General features: G+C 43.1%; 1 protein-coding gene across 1 annotated transcript in view; it reads left to right on the forward strand.

Annotated features, from left to right (window-relative positions):
• The first annotated feature begins 1,742 nt into the window (after nt 1-1,742).
• The window catches only part of LOC145352340 (uncharacterized), a 31,636-nt gene continuing 12,853 nt past the window's right edge, over nt 1,743-20,525 (forward strand). The window contains exons 1-6 of the mRNA XM_080202096.1: nt 1,743-1,803; nt 3,477-3,646; nt 7,427-7,534; nt 10,738-10,831; nt 13,094-13,143; nt 16,723-16,804. Of these exons, the coding sequence (XP_080058222.1) occupies nt 1,743-1,803; nt 3,477-3,646; nt 7,427-7,534; nt 10,738-10,831; nt 13,094-13,143; nt 16,723-16,804 (565 nt within the window). The remainder of the gene's footprint in view (nt 1,804-3,476; nt 3,647-7,426; nt 7,535-10,737; nt 10,832-13,093; nt 13,144-16,722; nt 16,805-20,525) is intronic.

Below are 20,525 nucleotides of genomic sequence, written 5' to 3' on the forward strand. Positions count from 1 at the left end.
GATGAGATTGCGTCTCATTCTTCTAAATTCCAATAAGTAGAGCCCCAACCTGTTTAACCTTTCCTCACTAGACAATCCCTCCATCTTAGTGAAGCTTCTCTGAACTGCCTCCAGTGATATCTCTTCTTAAATAAGGAGATCAAAACTGTTCACAGTGCTCCAGATATGATCTCACCAGTACCTTGTACAGTTGCAGCAAAACTTCCCTACTCTTATACTCCAACCCCTTTGATATAAGGGCCAACATTCCAATAGCTTTTCTGATTATCTGCTGTACCTGTGTGCTATCTTCCTGTGTTCCATGCACAAGTTCCCCCCAAGTCCCTTTGTGTTGCAGGTTTCTGCTGTTTCTCTTCATTTAAACAATACTCTTTTGTTCTCCCTTCCAAAATGAATCACTGCACCTTTTTCCACATTATATTCCATTTGCCAATTTTTGTCCACTTATTTAACCTATCAATATCTCTTTGTAAAATGTTTGTATCCCTTTCACAGCTTGCCTTTCCATTTCCAGGATTTGAATCCCTCCTTTCAGTATTCCTCTGCCTTGGATTGCCATGTGTGTTTAATCTTCCACACAATCTCTCAGGTACCTAGCCCTGCCAACAAAACACTACCAAACTTTTGATTTACCATGGAGGTCTGGCTTCTTACTTTAAATTTGATTCTTGCAGTTGTCTTTTTAATTCAGAGCAAGCCTTCTGCTTTTAACCTGTCTGCCCTGGCAGAGTGGTGTGTAGTGCATCAGGAGCAGCATGGCATTGGGTAGGTTTTCTTTGCTGCACTCACCATGAAGTCTCTCCTCTGATGAAGGATTATCCAGATTCGAAATGTTGGCTCTATTCTCTCTCCATGGATGCTGTCAGACCTGCTGAGATTTTCCAGCATTTTCTGTTTTTGTTTCAGATTCCAGCATTCATAGTATTTTGCTTTCACTTTGAAGTCTCCCGTGAACTGAGGACCACCTGTGCACACCATTCTTTATCAATCGGGTTTTAAGACCGATGTAATTTCCTGCTGGCATGGGGCAAGGTTGGAAGGCCTGACAGATTTCCGGCAGCCAGCCGTTTTAATGACCATTCATGAGATCCAAATTAATGTAAATAACATTCTCACCACCTGCCAGTGGGAAGAGACTGACCTGCCACTAGTAGAATTGCAACGTGTTTTCACACTGGCAGATTTCTAACTCTGGCTCCTGCTAGATTCTCTACTCCTGCCTGCCAGCAAACCTGCCGCAGGTGGGATTGGAGAATTCATCTCACAGTTCAGGCAGCATCTGTGGACACAGAAACTGTGTTAATGTTTTGAATGCAGTATGACTTATACTATGAGCAAAAGTAAACAAAGGGATATTTACGTGTGCTGTTTCATCCTCGAGGTGACTTGTATATCTGAATATTAACTCTTTGTAAGTTGAATGTAACTTTGGGTTGATAGCATAGATGAAAATATCCTATCCTAAAAGTTTCAAAATGTTACATATATATTTTATTCATGTGATAAGAGAATTGAATCTTTGTATATAAAGATGGTGTGGCAGATTCAGTATCTTTTGTGGAGAAGAGCTAGTCCGGTGCCTATTATAGTTTAGCTGGATGGAATAGTCAATGCTAAGGCCTACCACACATTTATTCCTTCCTCAGCTGCTTATTAAGACCCACAGTGTGACAGTGCATCTCACTCCAACTACATCAAAGCTGAACAATGTAGAGAGCCATGATTCACTCTGCGATGAACCAATGCATCAGCTTCTGGAAAAGACCAGTGAAGACGACTATGATACTGATGTGGAGCTTGAAGGTAAGAAAGGAGATATCATGATCAACTTGTTATTTGTGCAGAATACAGTGTTCAAAACTAACCCTGGCCCCTACCATTTCAGGGGACATGTAATAAGGGATGGGGAGGTAGGGTATTTGCAGTGCATTTGTCTGTGGCCATGATCTATTTTGTGACTTTGTGCACTCTATGTGCCAATCACTAGCAAGGCCCATTGTAAAGTTTGACTGAAGTGAACAGTAATATTGATGTCTCTCACCGTCCTGTAAAGAAGAGTATTTGCATTTATACAGCACTTTTCGTGGCCTTGGAATATTCTAAAGCATCTCATAGCCACTTTTGAAATAGACACTCCTGTAATGTGAAAAAAGGTAGCGATCAATTTGTGTGCCATAAAGTGCCATGGGTCATTCACTGCTACCTGGAAGGGCACTGAGAGAGGGCACTGTCTGAGAGAGAAGATTATTAATCAGTAAGGGAATCAAGGGTTATGGGGAGCAGACTTGATGGGCCAAATAGCCTACTTCTTTTTTTTATGTCTTATGGTCTTACTAACAGCTATGTTAACATTGTTCTCCCTGAGAATGATAGTGTTAGCCTGGATAACATCTTTCAGGTGAATGTTAGATCGAGGCCTCTTGGGTAGATAGAAAAGATCCCATGACATTATTCAAGGGTGAGCAAAAGTACAGGCAATATTAATGCTTCAATTAACATCGCTGACACAGAGTACCTGGTCATTATCTCATTGCGTGGGCTCTTGCTGTGCACAAATTGGTTGCCTACATTACAGCAGAGACAAAACTTCAAAAAAGACAAAACTTTTAATAAGTGTCTCATTGATTGTAAAACATTTTAGAACAGGTTGGGCAAGGTACTGAACATTAGCTGTTGTGCTCCAAATTTTGCACTGAGTTAGACCTTAGCAGGGACACAGTGGAGGCATTATAATTGGTATCAATAATCTCTGTTGAGGAATAGTGGGAAAGTAATGGGTGGTGGGCGATCTGGGAAATTGACAAGTGTTCCTGGTCTGACCTTCATTCAATGATCTCTGGGAAATCCCAGTGACAATAGCAGGACCAGAAGGTCCCACTCCCTACCAATAGTGCACCACCTCCTGCTGCAAGAAATACGCCATTGGAAGGACAGAAATTCTCACCCCAAGCATCTTACTTTGAAAACTTGAGTTGGATGTTTCAGGAGTGTAATTAGGAAACATTTCTATACACAAAGGGTGGAACTGAACCCTCCATCTCATCTGTTGTGTGGGCTTGGAGCTTGCTCAGGGCCATTTTGTTGGGGCCATTTAATCATAAGATGCAGAGCTTTTCAACTTCCCACCAATAAAGTCAGTTGGCTCAAATGAGTTTTGTCTTCCTTGCCCCTAAGCTATTTGAGGCTCTGAAATGACCAATTAAAAACCAAAAGGGCCTTATCCCACCGCTGTGGCTGTTCTAGTGCTGGCAAAAGGGAATGGGGTGAGGGGGAGATGTTGGGGGCAGGACACAGGGCATGGCTGCTGGGTATGTCCTGTTTCTGCGCTGAGTATTCCATAGCACTAATTTTATCCTGAGTTGTTTAAAAGTTGTTTTATTCTTCCCATTCCTCTCCGCACCCCCCCCCCGCCACACCCCTCTCCCACCCCTCCCCTACCCTGCAAAACCCCCTCCTCCCCCAACAACTTTGAAAAGGGAAACCTGGTGAAACTATAACTGAGGAACAGGTCTATCGTAAGGCATGTGAGGATGTTGGAGTTAGCCCGATTTCTTACTACATTCGGCACCACCACGATTCTCACCTTAACCTGAACTACCGCTGCATGTCACCCAAAGCAGTGAAGGCCCTGTCGATTGCACTAGTGGTAAGTATCTGCTTTCTATGAAGAAGGATTGATTGGAGCAGTAAAATCTGTAAAAAAAAAACAGCCTTTATTCACTCAGGTTCAAACTATACCTGTAATAGGAAATCTCTGTTTGGATCTTGCCTCGATCGAGAAGTGGGAAGAGCTCCATCTCTCAGCATTGTAAGCTTGTGCATTTAGGGGGAATTGCAAGCATTCACAAACAGAAGCTTAAAGATCACAGAAACCGAATGGGATAAAAGTCAAAAAAGATGACAAGAGTTGAAACTGATTCCCGAACACAGAACCATAACAAACAGAGTAAAGGAAAGAGACAAAGTAACAGAACTACAGATTGCAAACACAACAAGTGAATATATCATAGAATCATACAGCGCAGAAGAGACCCTTTGGCCCATTGCATCTGCATCAACACATTAGAAATACCTGAACTCCCACCTAATCCCATCTGCCAGCTCTTGGGCCATAGACCTAAATGTCATGATGTGCCAAATGCTCATCCAGATACTTTTTAAAGGATGTGAGGCAACCAGCCTCCAGCACCCTCCCAGGCAGCACATTCCAGACTGTTACTACCTTCTGGGTTTTTCTACACATCCCCCGTAAACCTCCTGCCCCTCAGTTTGAACCTAAGTCCCCTTGTGACAGACCCTTCAACTAAGGGGAATAGCTGCTCCTTATCCACTCTGTCCATGTATAAGAACATAAGAACATAAGAAATAGGAGCAGGAGTAGGCCATCTAGCCCTTCGAGCCTGCCCCGCCATTCAATTAGATCATGGCTGATCTGCCGTGGCTCAGTTCCACTTTCCCGCCCTCTCCCCATAACCCTTAATCCCCTCTCTTATCAAGAACCCATCAACCCGCTTCTTAAAAATATTTAGCGAGGCAGCCTCCACCACTTCAACGGGCAGAGAATTCCAGAGATTCACCACCCTTTGAGTGAAGAAGTTCCTCCTCAACTCCGTTCTAAACCGCCTCCCCTTTATCTTGAGGCTGTGCCCCCTAGTCCTACTGTCTTTTTTGAGCGGGAAGAGTCTCTCCACCTCTATCCTATCCATCCCATTCATCATCTTATACGTCTCAATGAGATCTCCCCTCATTCTTCTAAACTCTAACGAGTACAAGCCTAGTTTATTCAGCCTCTCCTCATAGCTCAATCCCCTCAACTCCGGTATCAGCCTAGTAAACCTCCTCTGCACTCCCTCCAGGGCCAAAATATCCTTGCGCAGGTACGGCGCCCAAAACTGCACACAGTACTCCAGCTGCGGCCTCACCAATGCCCTATACAGCTGCAGCAAGACCTCCCTACTTTTATATTCAATCCCCCTCGCTATGAAGGCCAGCATCCCATTCGCCTTCCTGACCACCTGCTGCACCTGCAAGCTGGGTTTTAATCTTGTACAACTAGATCAGCCTTCTCTCCTCCAACAAAAACAACTGATACCCAAACAAAGAACCACATATCATTCTATAATTCTCCAAGGTGGCCATCACGACACATGGCAGCGCAGAGTCACTGAGCAGAAATTGATAACCAAGTTCCGCACACATGAGAGTGGCCTCAGTCGGGATCTTGGGTTCATGTCACACTATCTGGTAACCCCCCACTACTTGCCTGGACTTGCAAAATCTCATTAACTGTCCTGCCTGGAGACAACATACATCTTTTTGACCTGTGCTTAACACTCTCTCCACTCACACTGTCTGTACCTTTAAGACTTGATTAGCTGTAAAGAGTCGCATTCCAATCATTATTCTGTAAATTGAGTTTGTGTCTTTATCTGCCCTGTTTGTGAACAGAACTCCCACTTACCCGATGAAGAGCAGTGCTTTGAAAGCTAGTACAAAGAACAAAGAACAACCCAGCACGGGAAACAGGCCCTTCGGCCCAACGAGCCCGCGCCGCCATTTCAACAAAGCATTTTCCTACACCTACCCTGCCCCGTATGTGAATGGTACCCCTAATGTAGCCAGATTCAGGGGAGAATAGTATAGGGTCAATTTGGTACACCAATCAGCCTAAGAGCACATCTTTGGGGTGTGGGAGGAAACCGGAGCACTCGGAGGAAACCCACGCAACCACAGGGAGAATGCACAAACTCCCCCAGACACAGGCCCAAAATCCATGTATATGCACAGCTAGCAGTGATAGTCACTGAGCTGTTGTGGTGCCCGTCTGCTGGTCCAGGATTAAGCACACACAACGACACGAAGTACTAGGCCACTCTCGAAACCTCCAACAGCAGCCCACGCACGACCCACCGTGTGCATGCCCCTCGTTTGACAACAAGGTGGACCGACACCTGTGGATTAAAAGAGACAAAACATTAACATGTAATATTACATTTCCAGTGTCATCCCGAGGCTCTGACCCTTTTTAATACTGTCTACTATAACCCTCCATCCCTGTTTCGCTCATGTGTCTATCTAAGTAAACCTTAAACAAGTCCAACGTGCCTGTCTCCACCACCTTACTTGGTAGCGCGTTCCATACCCCCACGACCCTCTGCGTGAAAAACCTTCCTCTAGTATCCAAATTATACTTCTCCCGCCTCACCCTTAGATCGTGACCTCTCGTATTTGCTACCAAATAAACCTGTTGGACTTTAACCTGGTGTTGTGAGACTTGTTACTGTGTTCACCTCAGTCCAACACCAGCATCTCCACATCCTAACGAAAACAGCCCAAGCCTATCCAACCTCTCTTCATAACTTAAATGTTCCATCCCATGCAGCATCCTGGTGAAGCTCTTCTGCACCCCTCCAGTGTGGTCACATCCTTCCGATAATGTGGCAACCAGAACTGCACACAGCACTCCAGCTGTGGCCTCACCAAAGTTACATATGACTCCAATATGATTCCCTTGCTTTTGTAATCTATGCCTTGATTATAAAGGCAAATGTCCCGTATGCCTTTTTCACCACCTTACTAACATGCCCTTCCATTTTCAAAGATCTGTAGACAAACATGCCAAAATCCCTTTGTTCCACAGAACTTCTTAGTGTCTTGCCATTCACTGAATACTTTCATGTCAAATTATTCCTTCCAAAGTATATCACCTCACACTTTTCAGGGTTAAGTTCCATCTGCCACTAATCTGCCCATTTGACCATTCTGTCTATATCTTCTTGTAGCCCAAGACACTGTTAACCACCCGGCCAATCTTTGTGTTCTTGAATATTGGTGAAAATGGGTGATAATGATAAATGGGTGTTTTTTTTTACACCCTGCTTTATTTTCTTTAACTCAGCTATAAAACAGGCTGTTGATTCACTCATCCCCATGTATGCCAGTCCCCAAGACCAATTTTACAACACATGCACAGAAGCCTAAACACAGTGAGAAGTATAGTGAGAGATAGAGGCAGACAGAGAGGGATGCGCATGTGGATATGATAGTAGATGATGCACCTGAACAGGGCAAGGTGCTGGGGGCCCAGCTGACTAAACAGTGGGTCTTCACTTAAATAAAACTTCTCCAATTCACTGCCTGACCAGTGGGCAGGAAAGGCTATGGCGGTGAGTTGAGGCCCTGTGGATATGGGCTGTAATAGCCAGTGGGTGCAGGCTAATATTGGGATTAGGTCAGATTGGGAACTTAATCTCTGGCCTCCCTCTTAACTCCATTATGTCCTTTGGGAGGGTCAGCAAAGACCAAATCAAGCGAGGACGTTTGAGGAAGCTGAGACTGAAAACAAATATTGGGAACAAGGAATAGGCAGAGAGAGTAAGAATGAGATGAGACAAATAGAATGAACACAATTTTCATTGTTCTGCAGACTAATACATCAGTGACTACATTGGAGCTAGAACATGACGGAATCAATGCAGAAGGCATGCAATATCTGATGGAAATGTTAGTTGAAAATTGTTACATCCAGACTCTGGTAAGATCATCTTGTCATTTTTAGGAATGGCTGCAGTTGACTCATTTAGTTCTCATTAACTGAGCCTAGCAACGTTTATTGTATGATGTGCCATAGAAACAGGAGAAGGCCATTCATCCCCAGAGCTTGTTCCATCATTCAGTTAGATCATGCTTGATGAATACAAGAATCTTGAGGTGGGTTGTAATGAGGGGTAAGGAAATCTTTAAGCTATGAAGTGAGAAATGTAGCACAGATCTCATGACACTGTCAACACTGGTTGGACATATTTCTGGAGGTGTCACCACATCATCTCCATTGGCCATGCCCCACATACCAGCCATTGGTCCTACAACATGTTGTGCCATTTCACACCTTCCCACGGACAATTAGAAAGTGAATAGACTCTTTAACAGATTCAATAATCCCTGATTGTCAAATAACTTTTATTTTCCCATTGTCTGAAATTTTTATAACTAATAAATTGAAAACATCGATATACTTAATGTCCTTATGTTTTTTCTTAGTCCTGAATGTTACTCCTCAGACAGTGACATGAAACTGAACTTTAATTCCTGGAGACTCCAGGACATCATACATTAGCTAGTGCAGTTCTGTAACATAGAGTCATAGCGATTTACAGCATGGAAACAGGCCCTTCGGCCCAACATATCCATGCCGCTCTTTTTTTAAATCAATAAGCTAGCCCCAATTGCCTACATTTGCCCATATCCCTCTATACCCATCTTACCCATGTAAGTAAATAACTATGTGGATGAAATCTGACATGTTTTTAGATTACTTTTATTTCTAGCAAAGACTAAACATGTAATGCAGGCAGAATTGGTTTAATCTGTGCTCTTAAAAGTTAAGTTAAAGTTAACTTATTAGTCACAAGTAAGTCTTACGTTAACACTGCAATGAAGTTACTGTGAAATTCCCCTAGTCGCCACACTCCGCCATCTGTTCGGGTCAATGCACCTAACCAGTATGTCTTTCAGACTGTGGGAAGAAACCGGAAAACCTGAAGGAAACCCACGCAGATATGGGGAGAATGTGCATACTCCACACCGACAGCGACCCAAACCGGGAACCAAATGCAAGTCCCTGGCACTGAAAGACAGCAGTGCTAACCACTGTGCCACCATGCCACCCCTGCCTTTTCCACTCAATGATGCTGATAACATTACAGAAGAATCCATTTCTGTGCCAAAGCCTAAATTGCATGAATAATAATGAGCTTGAAGACTTATTGAGATTGACGCAGGTTCTACGTCACAGCAATAGATTGCAGTAATGTGAAAATTCAATATGTTGTGTTGCACATGCATTGAAGGACTTTGCACAAATAAGCCATGACTCAGGAAAAGCAATAAGAGTTAAAGGTTGCATGTTCTCTCATGAAGACGTCTAGAGGCTTGTATAGTTGAACAATGATTGTTTGTCAGGAACAAATAATTGTTTACATATACATAGACCAGAATTCTCTGATGTCATAGTCCCCACCACAGCTGCCAGTGAGAACGGAGAATTTGGCACTCAGTCAAATCTCCATTCACTACAGCGAGACTAGAGAATCCCAGCCACGGGTGAGGTCAGAGAATTCTAGCCATAGGTTACAGGCTGACTAGGTGCTATGTCCATGTCAACCTTTACCTCTACTAGAGTGTAGTAGATTGTACTATACACTCTATTACCCCTACCTGACTCTTTACATCATAATGTAGATAATAGTGTTTCCTCAGTCCCACATTAACATTTACAGTTCCAAACGCCCAAATGGGCGGAATGGTGGCACACTGTCGTCAAACAGCGCCACGGATCCAGGTTCAATTTCTTGCTTGGGCCACTGTCTGTGCAGGGTCTGCACATTCTCCCCATGTGTCTGCGTGAGTTTCCTCCAGGTGCTCCAGTTTCTTTTCACTGTCTGAAAGACGTGTTGGTTATGTGCATTGGCCGTGCTAAATTCTCCCTCAGTGTACCCAAACAGGTGTTGGAGTGTGGCAACTCAGAGATTTTCACAGTAACTTGATTGCAATATTAATGTCAGCCTACTTCATAAAATCTTAGAGTCTCTATAGTGCATAAAGAGACCATTCGGCCCATCGCGCCTGCACTGACCACAATCCCGCCCAGGCCCTATCCCCACACTCATGCATTTACCCTAGCTAGTCCCCCTGACACTAAGGGACAATTTAGCATGTCCAATCAACCTAACCCATACATCTTGTGACATTTGAAAAAAGTATCAGGATGTTGTGTAAAAGCAGGAGGCCCCTTTTCTCAGTTTGACAATCTGATGAAACAATTTGGTGTTTATCAGCATTAGAAAACATCTGTAAAGTATCCAGCAGACTTTAAAAAAAATGGGATTAGCAAAGATGCAGTGTCTTTACTAAGGAAAACCTCTTGCTATCTTCAAAATCTGATGGTATCAACAGGCTTGGAGAAGCCATTTCACATTTCCTTATTTTATCAAATGCTTATGAGTGATAAAGATAAAGCTGATGCACACTGCACTGCATGTGATTTAAAGATTACTGTAATGTTGGTAATAAATAAAGTTAACTATCAAACATATTACTGTCTATAGTTTTTCAAATTTGTTGAGAGAGTAAGGAAGGAAGTTTGGCTTTCCATGAAGTTTGTTTTAGTATTCTCTATACATGTGGTGATAAATTGGCTAAATCCTCAGGTTAAGCTTTGGCAAACCCGTATCCTACTATTCTCTTAGTATAACTATGTGGCATTGATCTACATTCAAGCTGTTACTGTTGTCAACTTTTCTTGATATTTCTTGATGTGCCAGTTTTTGCTCAATTTTAAATGGGTATATGTGTGGCTCAGTGCGCACATATCTATTGACGTGTGTATTTGCACATGTGTTTATTTAGGACTTATGTGGACTGACTGTTTGACTGAGTTTTGACTTCATGCAATAGCGGAAAATGGATGATCATGATTTGCGACCCATTTTAAATTTAGTCAGCACTTTATTTCCATTTGCTTCAGTGGAAGAGAAGTAAATTAGGTTGTCAATTTGCTATTACCTCTTTTACCCTATCACACAAAGGCAACATTATTTCCCTTGAATTTTGGTTGCCCTTGCAGGAGAGCCAACATGGGCACAACAGATTGAATGGCATCCTTCTGTGCTGTAACTGCTCTATGATTCTATCACTTCAGATCTCTCACATTGTTGATATTAATTCCTGGCATTTCAGAATGTGTCCAACAATGAATTACGAACATGGGGAGTGGAAGTGTTGTGTAAAATGCTCCCGCTGAACATCTCCCTTAAATGCATCAAACTCTCAGGTGGGCACCAGGCTTATTAAAGGTTGAGAGCATTTTTTTTATCAAAACAGTTCACTGATGGCTACTTCTAGAACATGACAGATTCAGTACAGTAATGGGGATTTGGAACAACTGGGAGTGATTCTGGTCGCACATGCTGCTGGTCTATTATAAATCCCAGACATGACATGCTGAACCTACTGGACTGTCTGTTCTGCAGCAGCTCAAAATCTACAACTAAAGAGAATGGAATGAATTAATGCACAAATGAAGACAGAAAACTTATTTTCCCTGATGGAAAACTAAAAATGAAAGGGATTCACCACTGTGACTGTTATTGGATTTCTTCTCATGACATGTCAGTGGGTAGCACTCTAGTCCCAAAATCACATGTTTCTGGGATCAAGTCCCCCTCCAGGGTTTGAGAACAAAAGTCCTGGCTGACATTCCAGTGCAGTACCCAGGGAGCACAACACTGTCAGCAGTGCCACCTTTGGGTTGAGATGACATACCCAGGCCCCATCTGCTTCCCAGGGATTCCATGGCACTAAAGTTAAAGTTTATTTAAATAGTCACAAGTAAAGCTTACATTAATTACCACTATGAAATTCTACTAGAAAAGTGGGAGAGTTATACGTGGGGTCCTAGCCAACATTTGTTTCCAAATCAACATCACAAAATATAATGATCTGATCTTTAGTATATTGCTGTCTGTAGGAGTTTGACGTGCACATATGAGCAGCCGCACTTCTCACATTATAACAGTGACGACACTTTAAAAGTATATCACTGGCTGTAGTTATTTGGGATGCCTACTAGTCCCCATTGATATAAATGCAAATCTTTCTTTCAACAAAACGCTTGTTAAGCCAGGGACAATAATTCCACTGATGTATTAATGATTCTTATATTCACAAGCTTTATTATAGTGACTCATTTGGTTTTCCATTTAGATCAAATGCATTTTTTTATTTATTCATGGAACATGGGTGTTGCTGGTTGACCAGCATTTATTGCCCATCCCTAGTTGTCCGAGGGCAGTTAAGAGTCAACCACATTGCTGTGGCTCTTGAGTCAGTAGGCCAGACCGGCTAAGAATGGCAGATTTCCTTCCCTAAAGGACATTAATTAACTAGATGGGGTTTAACCTGACAGCAGTTTCACTGTCATTAGTAGATTCTTTTTCCAGATATTTTTATTGAATCCAAATTCTACCATCTGCCGTGGCAGGATTTGAACCAAGAACATTAGCTGAGTTTCTGGATTAATAGTTTAGCAATAATACCACTAGGCCATCGCCTCCCCATGCAAATCATGCAAACGAGTTACCAGGCTCAGGAGGCAAAGGCTGAGAAACATAATTAAACATGGTAAACATGGTAAAAGTCTAAAAATTCAGCTTCAGATGAAAGTGCACATCACACAGGCTCAGGCTTGTACTATATCAGAATAGAACGGATTCCTTTTAACTTCAGAGCACTCGAGAGCATTAGCAGAAAAGCAGCTGATGTGGGATCCCGGAGCCAGCCCACTGCAGGACTTGTGTTGCTCTCTGATATCAGAAAACATTCTCTGAAGCCAGGTTATATTATTTTCATGCCACATAGTGCATATGGAAAACCAAATCAGTCACTATACAAAGTTTAATTATAAAAATATCTCATGCACAAATAGTAATTGGTATGCTGGTCATTGGACTAACAACTTTGTCATGACAGTAACCACAAAGAACTCTGTGAACAAGAAATGTACTATTTATTTTGTGTTCTTTGCAGTGAGGGATGTCAATGCTGTGGAATAGAATGTCCATCTTGAATCAAATACTCCCAGATTAAGCATAACAAAAGTGGAGAGTATACACCTTCCCCCTCATTGTCAGGGTGAATTTTAGGACCTGTCCTCCCTCTGAGGGTCAGCATGAGCATTAAATTGGGCACCATGGTAGTAGTACTGAGCTTGTTTGGCTACAATCCTCTGACCCCACCTGCCCCTCTGGGTACCTTATACATGAAGGCACCAAGTAGCCCGCCCACTTGTAGACCAATTGAGGCCCTTTAGTGGCCAATTATTGGCCATCTGAAGTCCTCCTCCCACTGCCGCTGGGATCTTCTTTCTGTACACGGTGGGGCGGGGCAGGGTGGGGGGGGGGGGGTGGGGGTGGGTGCTCATGCCAGGTGTTCAGGCTGCCCTTTGGGCACCTTACACATTATGAAGTACTCACAAAATGATGGCTGAATTCAATGCACCATAATTTCATCAATGCTTTTTTTCTCTCAACTACAGGAAACAAACTGAAAAGCAACGATGCTGCATATTTTGCTGATGCTTTATCTGTAAGTAAAGAGGAAGACTTTCAGTGAAATACACCAAAGTCTATTTCCAACTGAGCTGAAAACTGGCTGGCACTTCCACCAATTTTCTACTAGACAGTCTAATTGGGCTAACAATTGAGTATTTGTTTTATTACATTCCCATAATTTCCCTTTATTTGTGTTTCTGATTTGCTTCAGCAATCAAGATGGCAGCAACATAATCTTTTCCTACACCTCAGTTACTCCCACTAAAAATGCAGCTTGGATAGCTATTTGTTTTGGGATGGGATTTGAATGTTGTAATGTGGTCAGATATTGCATACAACATGCTGGTTGTTGAATGTTTTTAAAAAAATTTCTTATGGGATGTGCATGTTGCTCGCTACACCAGCAGTTTTATTGCCTATTCCTCATTGTCTATCCCGCATTGCCCTTGAGAAGGTGATGGTAAGCCATCTTCTTGAAGTGCTGTAGTCCCTGAAGTGTAAGTACACCCACTGCTGTTAGGGAGGGAGTTCCTGGATTTTGATCCATCGACAATGAAGAAACAGTGGTATATTTCCAAGTCAGGACGGTGAGTGGTTTGGACGGTAATCTCCAGGTGGTGATGCTCCCATGTGTCTGCTGCTCTTGTTCTTTAAGATGGTCGTGGTCACGTGATTGGAAGGTGCTGCTGAAGAAACCTTGGTGAGTTCCTGCAGTGCATCTTATAGATGGTACATACGGCTCATTGGTGGCGAAGAGAATGAATGTTAGTAGAAGGGATAGCTTTGTTCTGGATGGTATCAAGCTTCTTGAGTGTTCTTGGAGCTGTGCTCATCCTGGCATGTGAAGAGTACTCCATCACACTCCTGACATATCTTGTAGATGGTGGACAGGCTTTGGGGAGTCAGGAGATGAGTTACTTGCTACAGGATTCCTAACCTTTAACCTGCTCTGATAGCCACAGTATTTATATGACTAGTCCAGGTCAGTTTCTGGTCAATGGTAACCCCAAGGATGTTGATAGTGGGGGATTCAGCAATGGTAATGTCATTGAATGTCATGAGGTGTTGGTTAGATCCTCTCTTGTTGGAGATGGTCATTGCCTGGCACTTGTGTGGTGCTAGTGTCACTTGTCATTTGTCAGCCCAAGCCTGAATATGGATGACCCCTGCCTCCGTGTGTAAATTCCATTTTTGGTCCCTAATTGTCCCTACTACTTTTATCCCCCATTTACAATTAAATCCTTGCTGAAGACTTTGGGATTCCCCATTTCATTGGCAGCCAATTTTCTCATAATTCCTCTTCCCTTCTCTAATGTGATTTTCACCTCCCCTCCAAACCTTCTGTATTCCCCTTGGTTCTGAACTGTGTTTTCTACCTTAAACCTTTCATAAGAACATTTTTTCTTCCTTATCCTAATTTCCATTTTTCTTCATCCAGAGGGCTTTGGATTTCTTTGCCCTACTTTTCCCATTTCAGGGGATATAGTTTGACTATGCCAGGACCATTTGTTGTGAAGGTATGACATCAGAGATCATAAGATCAAACCACAAGGCACAAGACACTTTTCCAAACACCCCTCCTTTTCATTATAAAACAACCTGCATACACTACCATTTGTAGCTGCAAGTCAAACACGCACGTGGTCTATGCACGCATGCACAGTCAACTGGGCATTCTACACTGACTCGCTTTTGTCCATTCCTACTCATGCATTGGTGTAATGTGTTCAGATCTTGTAATGGTATGTGGTTGGGTTGTTATTGGCAGTTTGTCTGGTTCCTGTGCTGATGTTGCCTTACAAATTTATATGCCTTCATCTTGTAGCCTGCGATGTCTTGCAGACCTTTCCACAGTTGGTGGGAGTTCATGTGGCTAGCTTGGGACTCTAGCTTGGTCCGGTATTGTCTTTTGGCATCTCTGATGGGTCTCCTTAGATCATATCTGGCTTTCTTGTATAGTAAAAAGTCTGACAATACCAAGTTTTAGTCCAACCGATTTATTTGATAGTAAACGCACAAGCTTTCGAGGTTTCCCTCTTCGTCAGGTGAATGGAGAGTTCTGGCCTCGGACAGAGCATATAAAGCACAGACAGTTTAGAGATTACTGATTAGAATGCGAATTAGAATTAGAATCGAAAGCTTGTGCGTTTACTATCAAATAAATCGGTTGGATTAAAACCTGGTGTTGTCAGACTTTTTACTGTGTTTACCCCAGTCCAACGCCGGCACATCCACATCATTTCTTGTATAGATCAGGGTTGCCTGACTTGAACACCTCAGACCTGGACTTCAGCAAGCAGTGGATATCCCTGTTCATCCATGGTTTCTGGTTTGGGAAACAAATGGATCTGCTTCTTTGACATTCAGTCTTGTACACACTTACTAATGAAGTCAGTACTGCAGTGGCATATTCATTCTGGCTGGTCGCTGAGTTTTTAAATATTGACTGGTCTACTGACTCTAAGCAGTCCCGTAGGAGATCGTCTGATTCCTCAGACCAACATTGCATGACTTTCTTTAACAGATTCTCCTGTTTCACCTTTTGCTTGTAACCTGGGAGCAGGAGCACAGTCTTCTGGTCTGATTTGCCAAAGTGTGGGTGGACGATAGAGTGGTAGGCATGTTTGATATTTATGTAGCAATGGTGTAGAATGTTTTGGCCTTTGATGGAACAGGAGACATGTGGCTGGTATCTTGGTAGGATGCTCTTGAGCCTGGCCTGATTGAAGTCCCTGGCCACGATGAACAAAGCCTCAGGATGTTTTGTCTCAAGGCTGTTTGTGGTGGTGTAGATTTCATCCAGTGCAGTCCTCACGTCCACATGGAGTGGGATGTAAACTGCTGTCAGCATAACAGATGTGAACTCCCGCAGAAGGTAGTAGGGAAGATGTTTTAGCATCAGGTATTATAGGTCTGGGGAACAGAAACTCACCAGTGTTGCTACATCTAGGCAGCAAGAGGTATTGATTAGAAAGCAGCTCCCCTAGTCTTGCCTGAGGCCACTGTGCGGTCCATTCGGTAGATGGAGAAGCCCTTTGGATGTGGGGTACAGTCCGGTGAAGCAGGTGTGATCTGTGTCTCTGTGAAATAGAGCGCACAGCAGTCTCTTAGTTCTCTTTGAAAAGTGAGTCTGGCTTTAAGTTCATTTAGCTTGTTTTCCAAAGATTAGACATGTGCCGGGAGTAAGTTGGGGCGGGGGCCTTGGGACTGCATTGTTTTACTCTCACCTGCAGGCCTGCACATTTTCCACACTTCTTGGTGTGGACCTGAGGTTTTTGGAAGGTGTCAAGTGGTTCTGGTTGACAGATTTTCAACATTATGACTGGAATATTTTCAGTGTCCATACTCCTTGTTATGTGTAGTGAGTTCAACAGCTTAATGCAACTTGGACACCAGCATCTATAATGGTGGGGACCTCAGGAAGAATTTGTAGTAAAGTCACTGGAGGAGAGATCTTCTTGCTAGTAAGCTTCCTTAAACTCTTGTACCTGAGTTGCTGTTGCATTGAATTTACTTAATCAGCTGGGACCATAATAAGCTTATGCATAGTTAATTTGATGGCAGATTCAAAATAACTTATATTTAGTTACTTTGCTCAAACTTGCACCTATAGTCTAATTTCAGAATTTCAGAGCTGGATCTCAGTTACAACAAGTTTGGAGACAAAGGAGCAGAGTTCCTGGGACAAATGCTAGGTGAGTCTTACCTCCACAGATGCTGTTTGGCTTTGTTCTTTTATGCAATATAGATTATTTTCTGTGGTTAAGAGAGTTGGGGTTGAATACTTGTTTCCCCAATCAACAATGCGCTCAGCAGGCAAGGATGTTCCACTTCAGAAGGATAGGGGCGGCATGGTGGCACAGCATTGCTGCCTTGCAATGCCAGGGATCCGGGTTCAATTCCGGCCTCAGCTCACTGTCTGTGTGGAGTCTGCACGTTCTCCCCGTGTCTGCATGCATTTCCTCTGGGTGCTCCGGTTTCCTCCCACAGTCCAAAGATGCACAGGTTAGGTTGATTGGGAATGATAAATTAACTCTAGTATCAGGGGGTTAGTAGCGTAAATATGAGGGGTTAGGGGAATAGGGCCTGGGTGGGATTGTGATCAGTGCAGATTTGATGGGTCGAAAGGCCTACTTCTGCACAGTGGGAATTCTATTCTAAAGCTAGAGCTAATCTTTGCACGCATATATTTATTTACAGAATTACATTTCATAAGCACATACCTCCTAACTTAACAACTACAATTTTAGTATGGGTCTATTTATGGGGGCTTAAATGATTCGTCAGTGAGTGTCCATTATCTGAATTTACAACCGCACATCTTTTATTTCCCCACTCCTCTCCACTAAAGCACTAGAGACGCCAGCATTTCGAAATCAACACCAGAGACACCAGCAATTATTGTTTAATATCTTATTCAATAGATCGTTCTTTGGGTATGAGGTCAGACAGTAAGGAGGCTGTCTGGGTAGGAAAGGCATTGCAGCCTAGCAAAATCCTGTCTTCACTGGAACTAAGGCAATGAAAGAAGATCTCATTGAAGCACACTGCATTTCTACTGGGCTTCGTCGGGTAGATGCTGCTTTCCAAGGCTACAAAGTCAAAAATTAGGAGCCAGTCTCAGGATAGGGGGTTTGTCATTTAGAAGCAAGATAAGGATAAATTTCTGTATTTGGGGGTTCCAAGTTCTCTACCCCAAAGGGCTGTGGATACTCAGTCATTCAGTTATTCAAGACTGAAACAGATTTTTGTGCACTACAAAACCAAGCTCTCTGGGGATTAGGCAGTTAAGTGGAGTTGATGTGGAAGTTCAGTCACAATTTTATTGAATGACAAGACAGGCTCGAGGGATTGTGTGATTGACACCTGCTCTTATTTCTTATACTATTACTCACACATGCATTTCCTTATAGGAGTCTGATCACTGATTGTGACAGTGGTGCTCAGACCAGTTGTAAAATTCTGAGCTATATCACCTTCAGTTCTCTGTCCGAAGACAAGACCAACCCCCAGCATCACAACTTCCAAAAAGATTCCTGTCCTCTGGGACAGGAATCTAACCTGTGCTGTTGCTACCAATCTGATCCACATTGGCTGACCAGCCATTGAACACCCCAAGGCAGTCCAAGTTGTTGTGGCAACTTGAACTTTTACGTTCACATTGCAGTCCAGAACAATGATTAATGATAAAAGCAAAATACTGCTGGAATCTGAAACAAAAACAGAAAAATGGAAAAGCTCAGCAGATCAGGCAGCATTTATAGTGAAGTAATTACCATTTCGAGTCTGTATGAGCTCTGAGTTGCTTTTAAGCATTTTTCTATTTTGTTTGCTATGGCTAATGATGATAGAAGCTCTAACTTCTTCTCATGTCATGGTTGACTCGGAATCTCTCCCATTCATATCACTTGCCACAAGCTGACACTCAACCTTTTGGCCAAATTATGAATGCATCTTCTATGGCCTTCAAGTCCTGGAATGGGACTTGAATCCAGAGCTTCTGGCTCAGAGGCAGGAAAGCTACCCAATGCGCCACAACACCTCTCCCCAGATCATCTCACCAAGTGCAGGGATCAAGAACTTAGCAAATGGGTTCAGTATCAACACTTCATTTGAACCATAAGAGATACCCAGCATGTATGCTTACTATCTGCATCTACTGCTTTTCCCTCCCTGAGAAGAAGCTCATCATAGTTATTACAACATACAACATTCCTCTCAGAATAATGGCAAAATATCCATTCACAAATAATCACACTCAAACAGATAGATTTAATTTTGTTAATTTTCTCTTTTGTTTGAGGGGACATATGTGGATTATAATTTCAATGATGCTATAATTCAGTTTTTACAGTTTATTTATTGATTAGTGTCACAAGTCAGCTTACAATAAAATTGCAATGGAGTTACCATGAAAGTCCCCTAGTCACCACACTCTAGAGACTGTTTGGGTACACTGAGGGGAACTTTAGCATGGCCAGTGCACCTAATCAGCGCATCTTTCTTACTGTGGGAGGAAATCTGAGCACCTGGAGGAAATCCACAGAGAATGGACCCAAACCAGAAATTGAACCCAGGTTTCTAGCACTGTGAGGTATCAGTGCTAACCACTGTGCCACCGTGTTGCCACACTATAGGTTTAAGAACCACCGCAGTCACCTTCCTCCCACCATGCCCACCTCCCACACCCAGTACTGCACTTTCTCATCAGATTCAAGACGATAAAAACAATTCCATTGTTGTCTCGGCAAAAGTTTGCTGTGTTGGAATGAGGATTCTGATCATTATAACACAAAGGAACGATACTGATTGTTGCAGGTCTGGTGCTGGATATGGTGCGAGGAACAATATGAGATTATGGATGGAATTTCCCACACAATCTGTCGGTTTCCTGTTGAATATTCCCCTTGCCCCTGGAAAACCCGCAGTGCGGGTGTGTTGTCGGTGGGACCAAATGATCCTGTTGGCGTGAACAGCTGGAAAATGTCTACCCATAGCCTTTTAAAATTCATTCACAGGACTCGGGTGTTGCTGACAAGGCCAGCTTTTACTGCCCATCACAGGTTGCTTGAGAAGGTGGTAATGAGCAGTTCATGTTTTGTCGGAACATGCCCACTGCTCTTAGGGAGGATTTTGATCCAGCAACAAAGAAGTAACAGTAATGTAGCTCCATGTCAGGATGGTGCGTGGGTTGGAGGGGAACTCCAGGTGATGATATTCCCATACATCTGCTGCCCTTGTCCTTCTAAGTGCTAGAGGCCACGTTTGTCGAAGGAACCTTGGTGAGTTGCTGCAGCGAATCTTGTTGATGGCACACACAGTTGCCACCATGCATTGGTACTGGAGGGAGTGAATGTTTAAGGTGATGGTGGATAGGGTGCTGATCAAGTAGGCTTTTTTGTCCTAGATGGTACTGAATTCCTTGAGTGCTATTGGAGCTGCACTCATCTAGGCAAGAAGAATATCTTGTCACAGTCCTGACATGTGCTTTGTAGATGATGGACAAGCTTTGGGAAATCAGGTGAGTTACTGTATGGAGAATTCCAAGCCTATGATATGTAGTTGTAGCCATTGGATTTATATGGCTAGTCCAGTTCAGTTTCTGGTGAATGGTAACTCTCTCAGGATGCTGATAATGGGGGATTTAGCAATGATAATGCTATTGGATGTCGAGGGGAGATGATTAGATTCTCTCTTATTGGAGACACAAAGGCTACCTGCCACTTATCAACCCAAACCTGAATCCTACTGCCTATCTACAGACTGCTTCAGTATTTGAGGAGCCAACGATTGTTGCTGAACATTGTGCAATCCACACCATGACCATCTTCCTTTGTGCCAGGTATGACCCCATCCAGCGGAGAGTTTTCCAGCTTGATTCCCATTGACTCCAATTTTGCTACTGCTCTTTGATGT

This window comes from Carcharhinus amblyrhynchos, chromosome 14 (genome assembly GCF_965287045.1).
Source record: "Carcharhinus amblyrhynchos chromosome 14, sCarAmb.v2.hapA, whole genome shotgun sequence".
Lineage (NCBI taxonomy): Eukaryota > Metazoa > Chordata > Chondrichthyes > Carcharhiniformes > Carcharhinidae > Carcharhinus > Carcharhinus amblyrhynchos.